This window comes from Hyla sarda, chromosome 2 (assembly GCF_029499605.1).
Source record: "Hyla sarda isolate aHylSar1 chromosome 2, aHylSar1.hap1, whole genome shotgun sequence".
Classification (NCBI taxonomy): domain Eukaryota; kingdom Metazoa; phylum Chordata; class Amphibia; order Anura; family Hylidae; genus Hyla; species Hyla sarda.
Genome location: NC_079190.1, coordinates 190,635,408 through 190,653,313, shown reverse-complemented (window position 1 = coordinate 190,653,313; position 17,906 = coordinate 190,635,408). Strand labels below are relative to the sequence as shown.

Below are 17,906 nucleotides of genomic sequence, written 5' to 3'. Positions count from 1 at the left end.
AGCCTTAAAACATAACATTATTGATTTAGCATGGTGAGCACACCAAATGGAGAAACATACCCATGATCAAAATTGACGTTTATTTTTATCACATCCCAGAAAAAATGGAATTAAAAGTGAACAAGAAATCACATATACCAGGGGCGGACACAGACAACAGAGGGCCCCTGTGCAAAGAATATGCCTGGGCCCCCCCCCCCCCACCCAGGTAATATGTTTGCTAGGTAAGCAGGTAGTACGTTTGCAAGTAGTAAATTAGGTAAGTAGAACATTCTCTAAGTAGGTAGGCAAGTAGTAAGTTTGCAAGTTATTTAGGCAGGTAGTAAGTTCAGTTGGTAGGAAGGCAAGTAAAAGGTTTGCCGCTAGGTAGGTAGGTTACCGTATATACTCGAGTATAAGCCGACCCGAATATAAGCCGAGGCCCCTAATTTCACCCCAAAATCCCAGGAAAAGTTATTGACTCGAGTATAAGCCTAGGGTGAGAAATACATCATCCCCCCTGTCATCATCCAGACCCCTGTCATTAACACCCTCATCATCATCACCCTGTCATCATCACCCTGTCATCATCCCCCCTTCATCATCCCCCCTTCATCATCACCGCTTGTCATCATCCCCCCTTCATCATCCCACACCCCCCCTTCATCATCCCCTTGTCATCATCCCCTTGTCATCATCCCACACTCCCCCTTCATCATCCCCTTGTCATCATCCCACACACCCCCTTCATCATCCCCTTGTCATCATCCCCTTGTCATCATCCCCACCCCCCTTCATCATCCCCTTGTCATCATCCTCTTGTCATCATCCTCTTGTCATCATCCCACACCCCCCCTTCATCATCCCCCTGTCATCATCCCACACACCCCCTTCATCATCCCCTTGTCATCATCCCCACCCCCCTTCATCATCCCCTTGTCATCATCCTCTTGTCATCATCCTCTTGTCATCATCCCACACACCCCCCTTCATCATCCAACTGTCATCATCCCACACCCCCCACCCTTCATCATCCCCTTGTCATAATCCCACACCCCCCCCCTTCATCATCCCCTTGTCATCATCACCACATGTCATCATCATCACCGCTTGTCAATGTCTGATACAGTGGTCTTCAACCTGCGGACCTCCAGATGTTTCAAAACTACAACTCCCAGCAAGCCCGGGCAGCCATCGGCTGTCCGGGCTTGCTGAGAGTTGTAGTTTTGAAACCTCTGGAGGTCCGCAGGTTGAAGACCACTGCGGCCTTCGACATCATCCAGCCCCCTCTCACCCCCTTTAGTTCTGTACTCACCTCCGCTCAGCGCTGGTCCGATGCTGCAGGACTGTCCAGTGGGGAGGTCGTCCGGTGGGATAGTGGTTCCGGGCTGCCATCTTCACCGGGGGGCCTCTTCTCCGCGCTTCGGGCCCGGAATAGAGGCATTGCCTTGACGATGACGCAGAGGGACGTTGGTAATGAACGTACCTCTGCGTCGTCGTCAAGGCAACGTGACTATTCCGGGCCCGAAGCGCGGAGAAGAGGCCCCCCGATGAAAATGGCAGCCCGGAACCACTATCCCACCGGACGACCTCCCCACCGGACAGTCCTGCAGCACCGGACCAGCGCCGAGCGGAGATGAGTACAGAACTAAAGGGGGTGAGAGGGGCTGGATGATGTCGAAGGCCGCAGTGGTCTTCAACCTGCGGACCTCCAGAGATTTCAAAACTACAACTCCCAGCAAGCCCGGACAGCCGATGGCTGCCCGGGCTTGCTGGGAGTTGTAGTTTTGAAACCTCTGTAGGTCCGCAGGTTGAAGACCACTGAGGGCGGAGAGTTCACTCGAGTATAAGCCGAGGGGGGTGTTTTCAGCAGGAGAAATCGTGCTGAAAAACTCGGCTTATACTCGAGTATATACGGTATACGTTTGTTAGGTAGGCAGGAAAAGCATTTGCTAGGTAGGTAATATGTTTGGTTGGTAGGTGGGTGGCCACGTTACATTTGGTAGGTAGGCCCTTAGTCCAGTGTTTTCCAAACAGGCTTTGGCTGTTTGGGCATGCTGGGAGTTGTAGTTTTGCAACAGCTGGAGGCACTCAGGTTGGGAAACACTGGACTAAGGGCCCAACTACCCACCAAAATGCCACCTTCTGCTGCAAAATTCTAACTTCCAGCTTAAGACTGTCCGAGCATGCTGGGAGTTGTAGTTTTGCAACAGATGGAGAGACAATGTTTCGAAAAACACTGCCGTAGTTAGTGTTTCCCAACCTGGGGTCCTCCAGCCGTTGCAAAACTACAACTCCCAGCATGCCCGGACAGTCTTAAGCTGGGAGTTAGAGTTTTTCAACAGCTGGAGGCACCCAGGTTGGAAAAAAATGGACTAAGGACCTACCTACCAAACCTGAGTGTCTCCAGCTGTTGCAGAACTATAACTCCCAGCATGCCTGGACAGCTAAAGACTGTCAGGGGAATGCTGGCAGCTGGAAGTCCCCAGGTTGGAAAATACTGACTAAGGCAGTGTTTTCAAAACAGTGTCTCTCCAGGTGGTCCAAAACTACAACTCCCAGCATTCCCGGACAGTCTCTAGCTGTCAAGGCATGCTGGAAGTTATAGTTTTGCAACAGCTGGAGGCACACTTATTTGTAAACACTGGTGTAACACTGGAGGCACACTGATTTGTAAAACTGGTGCTGAAACAATGATGGCACTGAGCGCACCGTGATTCACTGACCTGCAGGGAAAGCAGAAGGCAGCGAACAGAGAACGGGACACCAATATTGGAGCAACGGGGGAGCATAGACAGTTGAGTTAGTTTCTTTTGGAATAATTTTCATCCCTGGCACAGTGGATAAAACTAAAATAAAATACTAAAAAATCCAGCAAGTAAAAGTAAAACGTCCGTCTTTATTCAGGGTTCTTCCTTAAAATAGGTTTGTCTGCCACCGTGAACATATCAAAAATATGAAATATTGCACAAACAGAGGGGGGTCCCAAGCATGGCTGACGCATTTCTGATCTATCGATCCTTACTCATAGCCTGTAGATCCTCAAATGAGGCACCCTTATATACTCCAGGGCATTTTCCCCATTCCCACAGAAGGGGAGGGACAGGTCCACATCACATGTGCGCGTGATTAAAACAAAAACATGGGACCAAACACAGATAAATTATTCGGAGACATATCAGTAATGTAATATTAAATCTGTTTTGCTATTTAGACCATGGGGTTGAATGCAATTCAAAAGATAAATCCACATGATTTCCCTATTGTGGAGGGATTGAATATGGTCACCTCCCCTTTTATTTAGGTTCACCTTCTCAATGCCTGAGAACCTGAGGGAAGTGGTGTCTGAATTATGACATATTAGAAAATGTTTAGATATGTTAGAAATGTTCGAGTTTAAAGGGCCATCAGCATGTCTAATGTGCTCTTGCATGCGTTTTGACATTGTGTGCACATGATTTTATATACAACAAAAGTGCTATCACAGTTTATAAAGTTGTGAATGACATGGCATTTCCCATCCACCGTACCTTCTATTTTCTGGCATTTTTCGGCTAATCCACTGGGTGGTAACACTAGCCGTGTCCACCATACTGGGAACAAGGAGATTGGATAGAGTAGGTGCCTGCAAATCTCACACCTGACTTTATAATCTCCCCTACCGTGGGATCTGTTGATAGCAAAGGTAAGTGTTTAATTACAATGCGTTTGATGTCATTAAATTCTGGACTGTACGTGGTGACAAATGTAGGACAATCTTGGGATTCAGTTGGTTGCTTACTTGTAAAAAGGGATTTTCGATCCATAGGATCCACTCTCGACCGAGCTTTTTTCAAGAGCCCTCCAGGGTAACCTACTGGTATGGCTCTTACTGTTTGTTTGGAATGGCATGAATTTGCCCTTCGGATGGTATTGCCTGATATCTTTTTTTCTGTAAGGATCAACCTCAGTTTTATTTGTATCAGGGTTGCCACGTAATATGACATCCAAAAAGGGGGTTTCACTTTTACACCATGTGTGGGTAAACGTAAGATTGAACCAATTATTATTGATATATGAATGCATGAACGGTCAGATGGTCAGACGACCAAATGATGAACACATCGTCTACATACCTCCCATACCATGTGAGGCATGTGGAAAATGGATTGGTGTCAGAAAAACTGCGCCTCCCACCAAAAAACAAAAAGCTTAGCCCGAGCTGGTGATGACTTTGCTCCCATTGAAGCACCCGTGCGCTGCAAATAAAAATTGTTACCAAACATAAAATAATTGTGTTTTAACACAAAATCTACCACCTCAATAATGTAATGTCTCAAATCCACAGAATATTTAGAAAATCTCATCAGTATATCTGAGATAGCTGATAATGCCAGGTTTTGCGGAATACTGGAATAGAGCGATTCAATGTCGTAAGTAAGCCATGACAGAGAATCGCTCCATGTGAATTCATCCATGATTTTTAGCAAGTGCTTAGTGTCCTTGATATAACTTGGGCATTGCATAACCAGAGGTTGCAGTACTGAGTCCAACCACTCGCATAGGTGCTCGTTAAGGGATCCGATCCCCGCCACGATCGGACGCATCGGCGGCGGGAATCGGTCCTTATGCAGCTTGGGTAGCGAGTGGAAGATAGGAATAATTGGAGCAGGCACGAAAATATAATCCACTTCTTTTTGGGTCAAAATAGATCTGGCTTTCCTCTCTTCCAACAGAGTCAACAGTTCTTTTTTAAAAGGTTCAGTGGGATCCCCACAAAGTTTAAGGTAAGTTTTATCATCAGATAGTAGATTTTCATTTAAATTGATATACAGTCCCATGTCCATACATACTACCGAGCCGCCTTTATCGGCAGATCGGATCGTCAAATTTTTGTTTTTCTTTAATTTCTTTATGGCAGCAGCCTCCTTTTTATTCAAATTAGGACGAGTTGTATTGGACATTACTTTTGATTGTAGATTAACCAAATCTTTCATGATAAGGTCCTGGAACCAATCAAAAATTGCTGGTTTGGTCTGTATGGGGTAAAAATTTTGGTTTTTAGTGGAGAAGGTATGTGCAGTATTCACTTCATCACAAATTGATATCCCACTAATTTCAAGGAGACAGAGATCTCTAAAAGCAATTTGTTCTGCTAACGTATGCATTAGTGGTAAATCAGGGTTTATAGAAAGTTGAGGTGGGTCCGATGGTTCATCAGCATTTTCCACAAAAAAATGTTTCTTAACTGTTAAAGTTCTCACAAATTAATTTATATCCAAAATTGTCCGATAAACATCAAAATGATGTGTAGGAGAGAAACCCAGTCCTTTCCACAGGACCGAGGTTTCTTCATCTGTAATGATTTGTGCAGAAATGTTAATGACTTGAAAATCCTCTTTTATTACTTTTTCCGTTTGTCCTTGTTACGCTCCGAAGCTCTTCTTCCTATGCTTTCTGCCATTGCGCCTTCCTCGTCTTCTCGCATTGCGATTCTTGTGAGTGTTCACATATTGCGGTTCTGAGTCCCCGCTAGTGTCCGTGGTATCTGAACAATCTGAATTTTCAGTAAACTCCTGGTCAGAAGAACTAAATTCACATGGAGCGATTCTCTGTCGTGGCTTACTTGCGACATTGAATCGCTCTATTCCAGTATTCCGCAAAACCTGGCATTATCAGCTATCTCGGATATACTGATGAGATTTTCTAAATATTCTGTGGATTTGAGACATTACATTATTTAGGTGGTAGATTTTGTGTTGAAACACAATTATTTTATGTTTGGTAACAATTTTTATTTGAAGCGCACGGGTACTTCAATGGGAGTAAAGTCATCACCAGCTCGGGCTAAGCTTTTTGTTTTTTGGTGGGAGGAGCAGTTTATTTTTTCTGACACCAATCCATTTTCCACATGCCTCGCATGGTATGGGAGTTATGTAGACGATGTGTTCATCATTTGGTCGTCTGACCATCTGACCGTTGATGCATTCATGACATATATCAATAATAATCGGTTCTATCTTAAAGGGGTATTCCAGGCAAAAACTTTTTTATATATATATATATCAACTGGCTCCAGAAAGTTAAACAGATTTGTAAATTACTTCTATTAAAAAATCTTAACCCTTTCAGTACTTATGAGCTTCTGAAGTTAAGGTTGTTATTTTCTGTCTAAGTGCTCTCTGATGACACCTGTCTCGGGAAACGCCCAGTTTAGAAGAGGTTTGCTATGGGGATTTGCTTCTAAACTGGGCGTTGCCCGAGACAGGTGTCATCAGAGAGGACTTAGACAGAAAAAAACAACCTCAACTTCAGAAGGTCATAAGTACTGAAAGGATTAAGATTTTTTAATAGAAGTAATTTACAAATCTGTTTAACTTTCTGGAGCCAGTTGATATATATAAAAAAAAGTTTTGGCCTGGAATACCCCTTTAACCCCTTAACGACGCAGGACGTATATTTACGTCCTGCGCCGGCTCCCGCGATATGATATCGCGTCGGTCCCGGCGCTCATCAACGGCCGGGACCCGCGGCTAATACCACACATCACCGATCGCGGCGATGTGCGGTATTAACCCTTTAGAAGCGGCGGTCAAAGCTGAAAGCTGAAGTGAAAGTGAAAGTGACCCGGCTGCTCAGTCGGGCTGTTCGGGACCGCCGCGGCGTCCCGAACAGCTGACCGGACACCGGGAGGGCCCTTACCTGCCTCCTCGGTGTCCGATTGACGAATGACTGCTCCGTGCCTGAGATCCAGACAGGAGCAGTCATGCGCCGATATCACTGATCACAGGCGTGTTAATACATGCCTGTGATCAGGATGAGAGATCAGTGTGTGCAGTGTTATAGGTCCCTATGGGACCTATAACACTGCAAAAAAAATGTAAAAATAAAGTGTTAATAAAGGTCATTTAACCCCTTCCCTAATAAAAGTTTGAATCACCCCCCTTTTCCCATAAAAAAAATAAAACAGTGTAAAAAAATAAATAAATAAACATATGTGGTATCGCCGCGTGCGTAAATGTCTGAACTATAAAAATATATCATTAATTAAACCTCTCGGTCAATGGCGTGCGCGCAAAAAAATTCCAAAGTCCAAAAAAGCGTATTTTGGTCACTTTTTATACCATTAAAAAATGAATAAAAAGTGATCAAAAAGTCCGATCAAAACAAAAATCATACCGATAAAAACTTCAGATCACGGCGCAAAAAATGAGTCCTCATACCGCCCTGTACGTGGAAAAATAAAAAAGTTATAGGGGTCAGAAGATGACATTTATAAACGTATAAATTTTCCTGCATGTAGTTATGATTTTTTCCAGAAGTGCGACAAAATCAAATCTATATAAGTAGGGTATCATTTTAACCGTATGGACCTACAGAATAATAATAAGGTGTAATTTTTACCGAAATATGCACTGCGTAGAAACGGAAGCCCCCAAAATTTACAAAATGGCGTTTTTTTTTTTATTTTGTCGCACACTGATTATTTTTTCCGTTTCGCCGTTTATTTTTTGGGTAAAATGACTAATGTCACTGCAAAGTAGAATTGGCGACGCAAAAAATAAGCTATAATATGGATTTTTAAGTGGAAAATTGAAAGGGTTATGATTTTTAAAAGGTAAGGAGGAAAAAACGAAAGTGCAAAAACGGAAAAACCCTGAGTCCTTAAGGGGTTAAGTCCCAGGATGCCCTTGGTCCTAGTGGGTTAAAAGGTCAAAAGATTAAAATATATAAACTAAGAAGACACTGTGAAGTACGGGGATATACTCGGCAGGCCTGGAGAAATATTTTTCTAAAAGATGTTTTTATGTACTTGATGTATTTCTAGGTGTATATTAATATATATATATATATATATATATATATATATATATATATATATATATATGTCAAAGAAGAAAGCAGCACTCCTAAAGCGTGATATATATATATCTATAGTTCCAAGCGTGAGTAGGTGACTCCAGCTAGTGTCCGTGTCCAGGATCCTGCATACATAGTTCCAAGGAAAATGCTGTGGCACTCAAGGTATGGTGAAAAAATGAAAACTATTTATTCATCCCAAATGTGCAAAGAGCAAGTGGCTTGATAATGATGGTGTGAGACCATTGAAACGTTGCTCTTTGCACATTTGGGATGAATAAATAGTTTTCATTTTTTCACCATACCTTGAGTGCCACAGCATTTTGCTTGGAACTACGTATGCAGAATCCTGGACCCGGACCCTAGCTGGAGGCACCTACTCACGCTTGGAACTATATATATATATATATATATATATATATATATATATATATATATATATATATATATACACAAATCAAAAAATATGTTGCAGTCTCTTGTAATACCTTTTTTATTGGACTAATAGAATTTTGTAGAGACAAGCTTTCAGGATTCCGCCCTTTATCAAGTCCAATAGAAAAGGACTAATGATCAAAGAACTTTATAAATTATCAGGAAGGAATCCCAAAAGTTTGTCTCTACAAAATTCTGTTAGTCCAATAAAAAAGGTATTACAATCTGCATCACTGGACTAATATGGTTACTCACATTTACTATACAGATATACACATACCTGAAGATGGTTTAGAACCTTGTGATGTCACACATGCTTGTGATGATGTCACCGTAAGCTGTACAAGGAGGTGCGCGCCGGCTGCAGTCTCTTCAGTGTGTTTTGCATTCACAACCTGTGGTGCAAAGTGTTTGTTAGAGAGTTTCTATTTGCGATAGAGAATTCAAGATTTTGACCGTTCCTTCTGAAGAGAGAACCACAAGGTAAGTCTCAGCCTCTTCTATTCATACATACACAGGGCTTTTTGTTTGACAGTTTTTTTTTATTGCTGTTGCTTTTTTTTTTAGCAAAAAAAAAAAAAAGAAATTAATTTCCAAAAGAAATAACAAAAGTTATATTTCTCATAGCATTGTGACAATACTTGGCTTAGGTATTAAACATAATAAAACGCACAGATAGTGTCATGACCAGGGCTTTTTCTTGCAAAACTGCTAAAATGCAATTATGCCAAAAAAAGCCCCCAAGAAAAAGAGTCCTAATTCATGAAGTTCTAAAAGATATAAGTCTATGAGAAAGATTTGGTGGTGTAGTAAAAGAATGACAGAAAGATTAGGGCAGAAATATAATAGTATATAATAGAATTCTGTGTGTACTAACAATAGAAATACTCTGGGTACTCCGAAAGGGAAAACATTTTTCAAATCAACTAGTGGCAAAAAGTCATATAGGGGACAGATAGATCCCAATGAGGTGGGGTAGGTTCATTATTAGTAAATGTATATAGCAGGATAGCCCAATTGTATCTACAGTATGAAGTTCACATGGCCCAGTGACCATACAGCCAAGCCCTTATAATCCACCATTACTGGGACAGATTCAGGGTTATCAGATATTACTATGACCGGACAGGTTCAGGGTTATCAGATATTACTAGGACCGGACAGGTTCAGGGTTATCAGATATTACTAGGACCGGACAGGTTCAGGGTTATCAGATATTACTAGGACCGGACAGGTTCAGGGTTATCAGACATTGGTAACCTCAGGGAAGATGTCTCCATATAAAACACTTATAGAGAAGCGTCTTCTTCTGAGGCTGCGATGGTCTTAGTGTTATCTTGTGGTTCTGTGCTGGACATTTCTGCTCTGTCTGAAGGATCTATTGTATAATGACAGGAATGATGACATGTTGTCTAATGTGTTCACTTATCTCTCTCTCTCTCTAGTGTTTTCAGGCTCTGACCTGTGACCATGGCCTCTCCACAAGACCCATTGCTGAAGGAGGAGGAAGAAGCAATGGAGGACCATAGTGATATGGATGTAGAAAAGGGCGATATCCCTGAGAGGCAGAACCTGCCATCTCTAAGCGTGATGTCCACCGCACGTTCCATCATCACCGTAGTGATCCTCGCCTTTGTTAATTTGCTCATCTATGCAAATCGTTCCAGCGTGGCGGGGGTGTTGCCTTATATACAGAAAGCATATGACACCAATGCTAGTCTGTCCGGCTTATTGAATACATTGTTCATTGGAAGCTACGTGCTGGTCGCACCAATTGCCGGATATTTGGGCGACCACTGTAATAAGAAATATACTGTTTGCGCAGGAGTCATCGTTTGGCTGAGCATGACACTTACCCTGTCATTCATCCCTGACGGGTACTTCCTGCTCTTCCTGCTGACGAGTGGACTGGTTGGAGCCGGAGAGGCGACTTTCTGCACCATCGCCCCCTCCATCATTGCAGACCTTTTTACAAGTGACCAGCGGACCCGCATGCTGAACGTGTTTTACTCCGTCATACCTGTAGGCTGCGGACTAGGATACATCATCGGGCCCAAAGTGACTGATGCAGCAAGGGGCGATTGGCACTGGGCATTTCGGGTCACCCCTGGCCTGGGCCTCATAGCTGTGGCTTTGATGATTTTGGTCACAAAGGAGCTTCCAAGAACGACTACAAACGGGAAGAAGAACAACAAATCCCAGAAGTTTGCCAAATGGGCGACAGATCTGAAAAAACTCTTTAAAAATCAAAGCTTCATGTTAACCACCATGGGATCGACGGCAGTATCCTTCATAGTGGGAGCCATAGGTGTATGGGGTCCGTCATACCTGACCCACGCACGAACACTCCTACAAGAGAAGGACCCTTGCCGTGCTGAACCGTGTGACTATCACGACATCCTAATATTTGGTGTGGTTACAGTCGTTTCCGGCATTCTGGGAGTTGTAGCAGGGACGGAGATAAGTAAAAGATATCGCAAATCCAACCCACGGGCGGACCCGCTTGTGTGTGGATGCGCGATGATGCTCTCCGCCCCTTTTCTTCTGTTGGCATTGACTTTTGGCAACATCAGCCTCGTTGCCACCAACATCTTCATCTTCATCGGAGAGACGCTTCTGTCAGTAAATTTCACCCTCATATCTGACATTATACTAAAAGTAGTAACTCCGTGGAGGAGATCTTCAGCCCTGGCCCTGCAGATGACAATCTATCACCTCCTAGGTGACGCCGGCAGCCCGTACCTCATCGGCCTGATATCTGACACCTACGAACGAGGATATGCCAAATCCCCTCTTCTGAAATACCGCAGCCTGGAGTATGCCCTCATGACCTGCACCATAATGGCAGTCATCGGAGGGGCCTTCTTCATGGCCACGGCCCTATATATAGAGAGGGACGAAAAAGAAGCAGAGATGGAATCAGAACCTCCGTCATCCTCCTCCTCCTCACTGCTTCCTGACGATGAGGACCGCGCTTCAGACTGAGGAAAAGTCATTGCTTACCTTTATCTCGTTTACTTCATTAAAAAAAAAAATTAAGAAAAAAATAACTGCATTTGTTCTATGTTCCACTTTACCCCTTATTCTCTATGGTCATATACCCCACAATCATACTAATAAAAACACAAATCAAAACACAAAAAATTAGACCTTACAGGACTCAGACAACAGAAAGATAAAGTTTGAGTAATCTATCTGCAACTGCATTTTCACCAGTAACACTACATACAAATGGTAAAAGCACACCAGAGACTTTCCAGTGAGTATACCCACTGGTAGCGCAACTTTTAAAGGGATAGTGACCAAATATTAAAGGGGTACTCCGATAGAAAATTCAAATCAGCTGGTGCCAATAAGTAAAACAGATTTGTAAATTACTTCTATAAAAAAAATCATAATCCTTTCAGTACTTATCAGCTGCTGTATACTACAAAGGAAGATGAGTTGCTCTTTTCTGTCTGACCACAGTGCTCTCTGCTGACACCTCTGTCCATGTCAGGAATTGTCCAGAGCAGGAGATGTTTGCTGTGGGGATTTGCTTCTACTCTGGATAGTTTCTGACACAGACAAAAGTGTCAGCAGAGAGCACTGTAGTCAGACTGAAAAGAACAACTTCCTCTGTAGTATACAGTCAGCTGATAAGTACTGGAAGGATTAAGATTTTTTAAGAGAAGTAATTTACCAATCTGTTGAACTTGACTATGGAGCCAGTTAATATGAGAAAAATTGTTTTCCACCGGAGTACCCCTTTAACCTTTCTAATATGCTTCATAAAAATGTATCTCCTTTTCATAGAAATTATGGCTTTTAAAAGGACCATTAGGGATCCTCATTCCAGGGGTACTCCAGTTGAAAACATTTTTTTTTTTTTTTAAATCAACTGGTGCTTGAAAGTTAAACAGATTTGTAAATTACATCTATATAGAAATCTTAATCCTTCCAGTACTTATCAGCTGTTGTATAACTTCAGGTTTTAGCTGTAAAGTTATACTGGTGTACACTACTGATATCAGCTGTTCTTCAGATGAAGAAGGTTGACAAAAAAAGGACTCCCTATTTGAATGCAAAGTTTCAGCAAAATCTTGCTGACATTCTAGCAGGAATATCTATATGGAATAACTTTATATTTATAGCTCAGTTCTATTAAGTGTTATTTTTTAAGTTCAACCTGGTAAACAATATAAAAAAAATGCCTCTCGAAATTGCTAAAAGTCTTGTGTAGTGGCTAAATTTAATATATAGAAGGAAAAATAGTGCCGTTATATGATATAAAACAAGTGTAAGCAAATGGTATACTGCGCTCACCTTTTTGCAATGTGCTATAGGCACAACACCAAAAACTGGATGTACACTGCTCAAAAAAAAAATAAAGGGAACACTTAACCCCTTAAGGACTCAGGGTTTTTCCGTTTTTGCACTTTCGTTTTTTCCTCCTTACCTTTTAAAAATCATAACCCTTTCAATTTTCCACCTAAAAATCCATATTATGGCTTATTTTTTGCGTCGCCAATTCTACTTTGCAGTGACATTAGTCATTTTACCCAAAAAATAAACGGCGAAACGGAAAAAAAAATAATTGTGCGACAAAATCGAAAAAAAAAACGCCATTTTGTAACTTTTGGGGGCTTCCGTTTCTACGCAGTGCATATTTCGGTAATAAATGACACCTTATCATTAATCTGTAGGTCGATACGGTTAAAATGATACCCTACTTAAATAGGTTTGATTTTGTCGCACTTCTGGAAAAAATCATAACTACATGCTGGAAAATTTATACGTTTAAAAATGTCATCTTCTGACACCTATAACTTTTTTATTTTTCCACGTACAGGGCGGTATGAGGACTCATTTTTGCGCCGTGATCTGAAGTTTTTATCGGTATGATTTTTGTTTTGATGGGACTTTTTGATCACTTTTTATTCATTTTTTAATGGTATAAAAAGTGACCAAAATACGCTTTTTTGGACTTTGGAATTTTTTTGCGCGTACGCCATTGACCGTACAGTTTAATTAATGATATATTTTTATAGTTCGGACATTTACGCACGTGGCGATACCACATATGTTTATTTTATTTTTTTTACACTGTTTTATTTTTTTTATGGGAAAAGGGGGTGATTCAAACTTTTATTAGGGAAGGAGTTAAATGACCTTTATTAACACTTTTTTTTTACTTTTTTTTTGCAGTGTTATAGGTCCTATAGGGACCTATAACACTGCACACACTGATCTCTCATCCTGATCACAGGCGTGTATTAACACGCCTGTGATCAGTGTTATCGGCGCTTGACTGCTCCTGCCTGGATCTCAGGCACGGAGCAGTCATTCGTCGATCGGACACCGAGGAGGCAGGTAAGGGCCCTCCCGGTGTCCGGTCAGCTGTTCGGGACGCCGCGATTTCACCGTGGCGGTCCCGAACAGCCCGACTGAGCAGCCGGGTCACTTTCACTTTAGAAGCGGTGGTAACTTGCATCCTTTCTTGGTGAAAAATCCCCAAATTTGATGAAAAAAATGAAAATTTTGCATTTTTCTAACTTTGAAGCTCTCTGCTTGTAAGGAAAATGGATATTCAAAATAAATTTTTTGGGGTTCACATATACAATATGTCTACTTTATGTTAGCATCATAAAATTGATGAGTTTTTACTTTTGGAAGACACCAGAGGGCTTCAAAGTTCAGCAGCAATTTTGAAATTTTTCACAAAATTTTCAAACTCACTATTTTTCAGGGACCAGTTCAGTTTTGAAGTGGATTTGAAGGGTCTTCATATTAGAAATACCCCATAAAAGACCCCATTATAAAAACTACACCCCCCAAAGTATTCAAAATGACATTCAGTAAGTGTATTAACCCTTTAGGTGTTTCACAGGAATAGCAGCAAAGTGAAGGAGAAAATTCTAAATCTTCATTTTTTACACTCGCATGTTCTTGTAGACCCAATTTTTGAATTTTTGCAAGGGTTAAAAAGGAGAAAATTTTTACTTGAATTTGAAACCCAATTTCTCTCGAGTAAGCACATACCTCATATGTCTATGTTAATTGTTCGGCGGGCGCAGTAGAGGGCTCAGAAGGGAAGGAGCGACAAATGGTTTTTGGGGGGCATGTCACCTTTAGGAAGCCCCTATGGTGCCAGGACAGCAAAAAAAAAAAACACATGGCATATCATTTTGGAAACTAGACCCCTCAGGGAATGTAACAAGGGGTAAAGTGAACCTTAATACCCCACAGGTGATTCACGACTTTTGCATATTAAAAAAAAAAAAAAATTTTTACCTAAAATGCTTGTTTTCCCAAACATTTTACATTTTTAAAAAGGGTAATAGCAGAAAATACCCCCCAAAATTTGAAGCCCAATTTCTCCCAATTCAGAAAAAACCCATATGGGGGTGAAAAGTGCTCTGCTAGCGCACTACAGGTCTCAGAAGAGAAGGAGTCACATTTGGCTTTTTGAAAGCAAATTTTGCTCTGGGGGCATGCCGCATTTAGGAAGCCCCTATGGTGCCAGAAGAGCAAAAAATAAACCACATGGGATACCATTTTGGAAACTAGACCCCTCGTGGAACGTAACAAGGGGTAATGTGAACCTTAATACCCTACAGGTGTTTCACGACTTTTGCATATGTGCAAAAAAAATTATGCATGTTCAGTTGCTTGCGTAGTTACCCCCGTCAAAATTCGTCAGCGAGATGACTTCTGGATCTCCACCTTATTAGACCCTCGCTACGTCCCAAAATGGGGGCCTTTTTTACACCCACTGAGAGGGAGGACAAACTGACCTACTACAGAGAGATTCTATGTAGTCAGTTGGCTGATGCCTATCGGCCACATGGTCCATCCACTCGCAGGTCTGACTCGGGGGGCCCTCTGCGCTCACCTTTCACTGCCATGAATGCTGGGGAGGGGAGGGGTGGCAGGAGCTGTACCAGCTCAATCAGCAGCAGCCTCAGTCTACAGTCACTGATGAGTAGCTTTCTTCACCCGCATAGTGAAGCAACTCCTCAGCAGCAGGTAGACATGGAGCAGGACCTGAACCAGCAGGTGGTGGCATACCTTTTTTTTTTTACCTAAAATGCTTGGTTTCCCACAATTTTTACATTTTTAAAAAGGGTAATAGCAGAAAATACCCCCCAAAATTTGAAGTCCAATTTCTCCCGATTCAGAAAACACCCCATATGGGGGTGAAAAGTGCTCTGCTGGCGCACTACAGGTCTCAGAAGAGAATGAATCACATTTGGCTTTTTGAAAGAAAATTTTGCTCTTGGGGCATGCCGCATTTAGGAAGCGCCTATGGTGCCAGGACAGCAAAAAAAAAAAAAAAAACACATGGCATACCATTTCGGAAACTAGACCACTCGGGGAACGTAACAAGGGGTAAAGTGAACCTTAATACCCCACAGGTGTTTCATGACTTTTGTATATGTAAAAAAATTTTTTTTTTTTACCTAAAATGCTTGTTTTCCCAAAAATGTTACATTTTTTAAAAGGGTAATAGCAGAAAATACCCCACAAAATTTGTAACACAATTTCTCCCGAGTACGGCAATACCCCATATGTGACCCTTAACTGTTGCCTTGAAATACGACAGGGCTCCAAAGTGAGAGCGCCATGCGCATTTGAGGCCTAAATTAGGGACTTGCATAGGGGTGGACATAGGGGTATTCTACGCCAGTGATTCCCAAAAAGGGTGCCTCCAGCTGTTGTAAAACTCCCAGCATGCCTGGACAGTCAGTGGCTATCTGGCAATACTGGGAATAGTTGTTTTGCAACAGCTGTAGGCTCCGTTTTGGAAACAGTAGCATACCAGACGTATTTCATTTTTATTGGGGAGGGGGGCTGTGTAGGGGTATGTGTATATGTAGTGTTTTTTACTTTTTATTTTATTTTTTGTTAGTGTAGTGTAGTGTTTTTAGGGTACAGTCGCACGAGCGGGGGTTCACAGTAGTTTCTCGCTGGCAGTTTGAGCTGCGGCAGAAAATTTGCCGCAGCTCAAACTTGCAGCCGGATACTTACTGTAATCCTCTGCCCATGTGAGTGTACCCTGTACGTTCACATTGGGGGGGGGGTGGACATCCAGCTGTTGCAAAACTACAACTCCTAGCATGTATGGTCTATCAGTGCATGCTGGGAGTTGTAGTTTTGCAACAGCTGGAGGCACACTGGTTGTGAAACCAACTGGTTGGTAACAAACTCAGTGTTTTGCAACCAGTGTGCCTTCAGCTGTTGCAAAAGCTACAACCCCCAGCATGTACGGACAGCGGAAGGGCATGCTGGGTCTTGTAGTTATGCAACAGCCGGAGGCATACTACTTTGGCTGGGGATGCTGGGGATTGTAGTTATGCAACAGCTGGAGACTCACTGGTTTGCTACTTAACTCAATGTGCCTTCAGCTGTTGCAAAACTACAACTCTCAGCAGTCACCGACAGCCAATGGGCATGCTGGGAGTTGTAGTTATGCAACCACCAGATGCACCACTACAACTCCCAGCATGCACTTTAGCTGATTGTGCAAGCTGGGAGTTGTAGTTATACAACAGCTGAAGGTACACTTTTCCATAGAAAAATGTGCCTCCAGCTGTTGCAAATCTACAAGTCCCAGCATGCCCATAAGGGAATGCTGGGAGTTGTGGTGTCTGCCTCCTGCTGTTGCATAACTACAGCTCACAGCATGCCCTTTTTGCATGCTGGGAGTTGTTGCTAAGCAAGAGCAGGAGGCTGTCACTCACCTCCAACGATCCACGCCGCGCAGGTCAGTCCCTCGCCGCCGCCGCTCCTGGGGCCTCGATCCCAACAGGGACGCTGGGGATCGGGGTCCCCAGCACCCAGGGTCTTCTGCCCACACCTGCTCATGTCCTCCGGAAGAGGGGCGGAGCGGGTTGCGGGAGTGACACCCGCAGCAGGCGCCCTGATTGGTCGGCCGGGAAACTGGACTACGAATCAGGGCGATCGTGAGGTGGCACCAGTGCCACCTCACCCCTGCTGGCGATGACTCTTCGTGGCCGTCTCTGACGGCCCCGATCCGCCAGTAATTCCGGGTCACTGGAGAACCGATTGACCCGTAATCCGCCGCAGATCGCTGGACTGAATATGGACATAATGACATAATGACCCCCCTGGGCGATATGCCGGGATGCCTGCTGAACGATTTCAGCAGGCATCCGGCACCGGCTCCGCTCCAGCTAGCGGCTGGGGCCGGAAATGCGCAGGGCGTATCCATACGCCCTGTGTCCTTAAGTATATGGAAACGGGGGCGTATGGATACGCCCTGTGTCCTTAAGGGGTTAAACAACACAATGTAACTCCAAGTCAATCACACTTCTGTGAAATCACACTGTCCACTCAGGAAGCAACACTGATTGACAATCAATTTCACATGCTGTTGTGCAAATGGAACAGACAACAGGTGGAAATTATAGGCAATTAGCAAGACACCCCCAATAAAGGAGTGGTTCTGTAGGTGGTGACCACAGACCACTTCTCAGTTCCTATGCTTCCTGGCTGATGTTTTGGTCACTTTTAAATACTGGCGGTGCTTTCACTCTAGTGGTAGCATGAGACAGAGTCTACAACCCACACAAGTGGCTCAGGTAGTGCAGCTCATCCAGGATGGCACATCAATGCGAGCTGTGGCAAGAAGGTTTGCTGTGTCTGTCAGC

At 43.1% G+C, this 17,906-nt stretch overlaps 2 protein-coding genes across 2 annotated transcripts in view; one reads left to right on the top strand and one right to left on the bottom strand.

The window, feature by feature from the left end:
* Positions 1 to 8,641, bottom strand: part of LOC130355629 (cytochrome b-245 heavy chain) — a 71,419-nt gene extending 62,778 nt beyond the window's left edge. Inside the window, exon 1 of the mRNA XM_056556012.1 lies at positions 8,534 to 8,641. The gene's annotated coding sequence lies outside the window, so the exon portion shown is untranslated. The remainder of the gene's footprint in view (positions 1 to 8,533) is intronic.
* On the top strand, positions 3,543 to 11,263 carry LOC130355630 (protein spinster homolog 1-like). The gene is made up of 3 exons (XM_056556013.1): positions 3,543 to 3,664; positions 8,522 to 8,736; positions 9,699 to 11,263. The coding sequence occupies exon 3, from the start codon at positions 9,724 to 9,726 to the stop codon at positions 11,236 to 11,238; it is 1,515 nt and encodes a 504-aa protein (XP_056411988.1). The 5' UTR covers positions 3,543 to 3,664; positions 8,522 to 8,736; positions 9,699 to 9,723; the 3' UTR covers positions 11,239 to 11,263.
* The last annotated feature ends 6,643 nt before the right edge of the window (positions 11,264 to 17,906 follow it).

Excerpts from the sequence above, each read along its gene's own strand:
- LOC130355630 (XM_056556013.1), top strand. The coding sequence starts at position 9,724 with ATGGCCTCTCCACAAGACCCATTGCTGAAGGAGGAGGAAGAAGCAATG.